General features: G+C 66.4%; 1 protein-coding gene across 1 annotated transcript in view; it reads left to right on the top strand.

Annotated features, from left to right (window-relative positions):
• Positions 1 to 6: 6 nt before the first annotated feature.
• The window catches only part of ZDHHC8 (zinc finger, DHHC-type containing 8), a 13,551-nt gene continuing 12,239 nt past the window's right edge, over positions 7 to 1,318 (top strand). The window contains exon 1 of the mRNA XM_006768950.2: positions 7 to 110. Coding sequence (XP_006769013.1) covers positions 7 to 110 — 104 coding nt within the window. The remainder of the gene's footprint in view (positions 111 to 1,318) is intronic.

The raw sequence follows: 1,318 nt of genomic DNA, 5'->3' as shown, positions 1-1,318 counted from the left end.
CCCAGGATGCCCCGCAGCCCCGGGACGCGCCTCAAACCAGCCAAGTACATCCCCGTGGCCACCGCCGCCGCGCTGCTGATCGGCTCCAGCACCCTGTTCTTCGTGTTCACGTGAGTCCGCCGCGTCGCCGGGGGCGCAGGGGCCACAGCCCGACCAGAGGGGTAGGGACCAGGGGCAGGGACCCGGTCCAGAGGGCTGGGCAGGACAGGGCTGGCACCAGGGGTTTGGGCAGCGTGAGCCCGCACCCTGGGCTGAGGCTGAGGCCGTGAAGGTGCCTATCCTGGGCACCAGGAAAAGGTGAGTCCTGTGTGCGGGGACACCCGTGCCCCGTGGGCACCTAATGAGTGTGCCAGGCAGGCCCTGGGTGTGAGCCGCTGGGCCTGGACAGGAGAGTGTGTGCAGTGGCTGCCCAGGGTGTGGCTGCAGCCCTCCACCCCCCACAGGCTTCAGGAGGGACGTGGGCTGCCCAGAGCCACCAGCCCTTCCTGCAAGGAGTTGAGGATGTCTTGGGTCCCCTCTCCTGGCTGTCGGGCCAGGGGCCAGAGCCCAGTTGTTCCTGAGTAGGTGTGGTCTAGCCCATCTGCCACGTGCCTGCCCCACGGCCCCCAGTGACCCTGGCGTGGCAGCACCCTGCTCCCTTCCTTGACCTTCATAGGAAAGCCTAGTGATCGCAGCTGGAGGGCCCAGGCCAGGCCACACCCAGGGACACTGGCCATGGCCCATGGCGGGCTTTGGAACCCTGGAGGCGGAAGGCAGGCCGGGCTCTGGGCTTTTGCAGCTTTAGACACCGGCTGGCTCACAGATCCGAGTGGTGCTGGCGATGCAGCTCCCTCCGTGGTCATGCCCCTCCCCGCCCCCCAGGTCTCCTTCTGGCACAAGGAGGGATTGGGGGCCCCAGACTTCAGCCATGCGGGTCTGCCACCACCCCCTTCCACAGGTCCCAGGCTTAGTTAGTCACAGCTCTGGGGACCAAAGCAACCTGGGAACCTGAAGCCAGTGGGACCTCTGTTCAAAGGCAGGTCAGCCCCCGGGAGAGAGTGAATCGGAGGCGGGGTGGGCAGGGGCCGGCATGGCCCCCTTTCACATTAGCCAGAGCGAGCGTGGCTGCTGCCTTGTGCTCGTGGCTGCCTTGTGCTCGGTGGGTCTGCACTGGGTGTCTGTGGGGGCGGGAGAGCCCTCTACCTGGACTCCGGAGCTGGGTAGGTGCCACCGGCTGCCAAGAGTGTGTTTAAAAAAGGCCTGTGTGGACGGGCTTATTCCTGGCTTTGGTGAGCAGGCGGATTCGTGTCACTCAGAAGCTGCTGCCTGTGGGGCAGAG

The sequence above is a fragment of the Myotis davidii genome, unplaced genomic scaffold (assembly GCF_000327345.1).
Source record: "Myotis davidii unplaced genomic scaffold, ASM32734v1 scaffold223, whole genome shotgun sequence".
In the NCBI taxonomy this organism is placed as follows: Eukaryota; Metazoa; Chordata; class Mammalia; order Chiroptera; family Vespertilionidae; genus Myotis; species Myotis davidii.
This window is presented reverse-complemented; position numbering and strand designations above follow the sequence as displayed.